Source organism: Echinops telfairi, unplaced genomic scaffold, assembly GCF_000313985.2.
Source record: "Echinops telfairi isolate 266 unplaced genomic scaffold, ASM31398v2 ScPeMD7_22;HRSCAF=79, whole genome shotgun sequence".
Classification (NCBI taxonomy): domain Eukaryota; kingdom Metazoa; phylum Chordata; class Mammalia; order Afrosoricida; family Tenrecidae; genus Echinops; species Echinops telfairi.
In genome coordinates this window covers 8,737,446-8,739,946 of record NW_022103919.1, presented here as the reverse complement: position 1 = coordinate 8,739,946, position 2,501 = coordinate 8,737,446, and the positions used below count along the sequence as shown (strand labels likewise).

The 2,501-nt window shown below is 52.5% G+C and overlaps 1 protein-coding gene across 1 annotated transcript in view; it reads right to left on the bottom strand.

The window, feature by feature from the left end:
* Nucleotides 1–2,501, bottom strand: part of TJP2 (tight junction protein 2) — a 65,618-nt gene that overhangs the window by 17,530 nt on the left and 45,587 nt on the right. The window contains 1 exon segment of the mRNA XM_045288524.1: nt 1,210–1,420. Within this exon segment, the coding sequence (XP_045144459.1) occupies nt 1,210–1,420 (211 nt within the window).

Here is a 2,501-nt window from a genome sequence, read left to right as displayed (position 1 = left end):
GGAACCACAAATGAGAAGAACTTGATATTGATAACGAGCTGCCCCGGGAGCTGTGTGTCTGACTGTTTTCATCGGGGACCCCGGCCAGAACAAACAGAAATGCAGCCCCACCCGGCAGGTGCTGCAAGCTCCGGGCCCCCGCCACACCTTCCCGCCTCTCCACCACCCCGAGACTATGCCGTCCCATCGGGGTCAGGGGAGCAGATGGAGCCCCTGTGGTTGTGTCTCTCTTCCTGGAGTCTCCCACAAACGCGGGCAGGCAGGTAACCATCAGGTGTGAAACACGACAGAGAAGGGAGGGCTCTGGGGCAAACCGGCTGGCCCAGCATCAGGCATGTACTTCTAAACTGCCTCGAATAAAAACCTGCAGGTAAAGATTCCGACCCATGCTGCCCTTCTCCTGTAGCTTCTTTGATGAACGACAAAGTGCTTCTGTGTGCGTATGAAATGTTAGACCACTGTCCGCCCATGGCAAGCCACTAGCCTAATCCACAGCCGTATTCAGGGAGGCTTTTGGAACACAATGCTTTCTGGTAAGGAGCCCACACGTGTATTTCCCACTGGCTGGGTAGGGGCAAGGAGCCCTGGTGGCGTAGTGGGTTATGAGTTAGGCTGCTGAGCACAAGGGCGGCAGTTCAAAGCCACCAGCCACTCTGCAGGAGAAAGACAAGGCTTTCTACTCCAGCCATGCTTTCTACTCCAGCCATCAAAACGTACAGTCTTAGAAACCCAGAGGAGCCGTTCCACTCTGTCCTACGGGGTCACTGCGAGTCGTAATTGCCCCACAGCAGGGAGTTGGGCGTGTTTTGGGTAGAGAACACTGTAAATAAGCAGCTTTGGAAGATGAATTAGAAGCCCAATAAGAAGACAATTTGACATCTCCTGCACCTCTACCACATTTCAAGACACAACAATTACACAAGGTAAAAAGTGCCTAAAATTTCCGTTATACACTGCAGGAAAGAAAAGGAGCCAGGGACCACTTTCTTGAGTCATTAAAGACTATGGAATCCTATCAATCCCAAGAGAACTGCATTCTTACTTTACAAAAGTTATGCTCAGTTAGGCCTTCAGTAAGAAAAGAACGATCTATAGATAAGATAGGGGGATAAACAATCCAGAGGAGAAGGCAATGGGACTGACAGTGGGGGTGCATATGTTGTTTTACAGGAGGGACAGACAGGGGTGGGAGCCCGGGACTGCAGATACCTGCTCTTGTTCGGGATCAAGCCTTTCTCCAACTCGTTTCCGATCCTCACCGCCAGCCAGTGGCCCAGCTTCCCGTCGTAGAGCGTGTCCACCACTCGGAAGACCTCGCCCCTGGTGAAGGCCAGGCTCTGAGGGGTTTCCTTCTCGCACTCGAAGTGACTTCTTATAAAGAACGAATCCCCTCGGCCACAAGCCAGGATGTCTCGATACACTGCAAGACGGCACGGGGGACTGCATCAGGCTGCCCTCGGTCCAGGCTGTCCGCATCTCCGGACTCCTCCCTTCCCTTCCCTTCCCTCCCCGCAGGCCCTCGGGGCCCTGGCTCACATAGGAAGGATTTGGGGTGATGATGGCACATGATTGATGTCCCCGATTTCATGGGGTTGTACAAATGGGAAATGGGAATCCAACACCAAAGGAGGGGGTGCGGTGTGGTCGGGGTGGCAGTGGGGAGGGACAAAAGAGTTCCCAACCAGCCTTCTGAAGCAGAAGTCAGGGAAGACAGTATCAACTCCCCTCTCACAGATAGAAACAATGAGGCTTGGAAAGGCTGAACAAGTTGTCGGACTACTGAGGGCTGACATTCCCAAACTCAGTTCCAGGCAGGGCGGCTTTCAAACACGCCACTGTTCACAGGAGCGGTTTTATTCCCAACGGACTCTCCTTGCGACGTAGGGTGCACGGGAAACACTTGCATTCTGAGTTTAACGGGCCCCAAATTCTCTCCACACCCCCATGAGCCCATGTCACGATCAACTCTGATACTTGTTCACCCTTGCACCGGGTGAAGGTCATCCGAGCAGATCATCCATTTCAGATTCAATGATTTCTACACGTTGTGCTTCGTCTGATTCACTGCGGTCCCCTCAATACACATCAGCCCACCTCTTCCCTGTGTCCCCTGCCCCCCACCCTCCTCCTCCTCTCCTAACCCTTCTGAACGTTTCCTTGGGCAAATGCTGCCCCGACCTCAAGAGGTTGGTGAGTCTAAGGTGTGCACGCCTCACTCGTGTGACTGTTCCCTTTGAAGACCTGTCTGCTGTTTGGTTGATTTTTTTAAAAAAACATTTTACTGGGGGCTCGTACAGCTCTTATCACAAGGCTGGTTGTTTTTTTTTAACACCCAGATGTTTTTCTTCTGGTCCCAAGACAGTAGGCTTGGTGGCAGAGTGCATCATGTGTTCAGCTGCTGACCACAAAGTCAGTGGTTCAAAGCCACCATCCGCTCTGAAGGAAAAAGAGAAGGCTTTCTGCTTCCAAAAAGAGCTAGTTTCAGACACCCACAGGGGCAG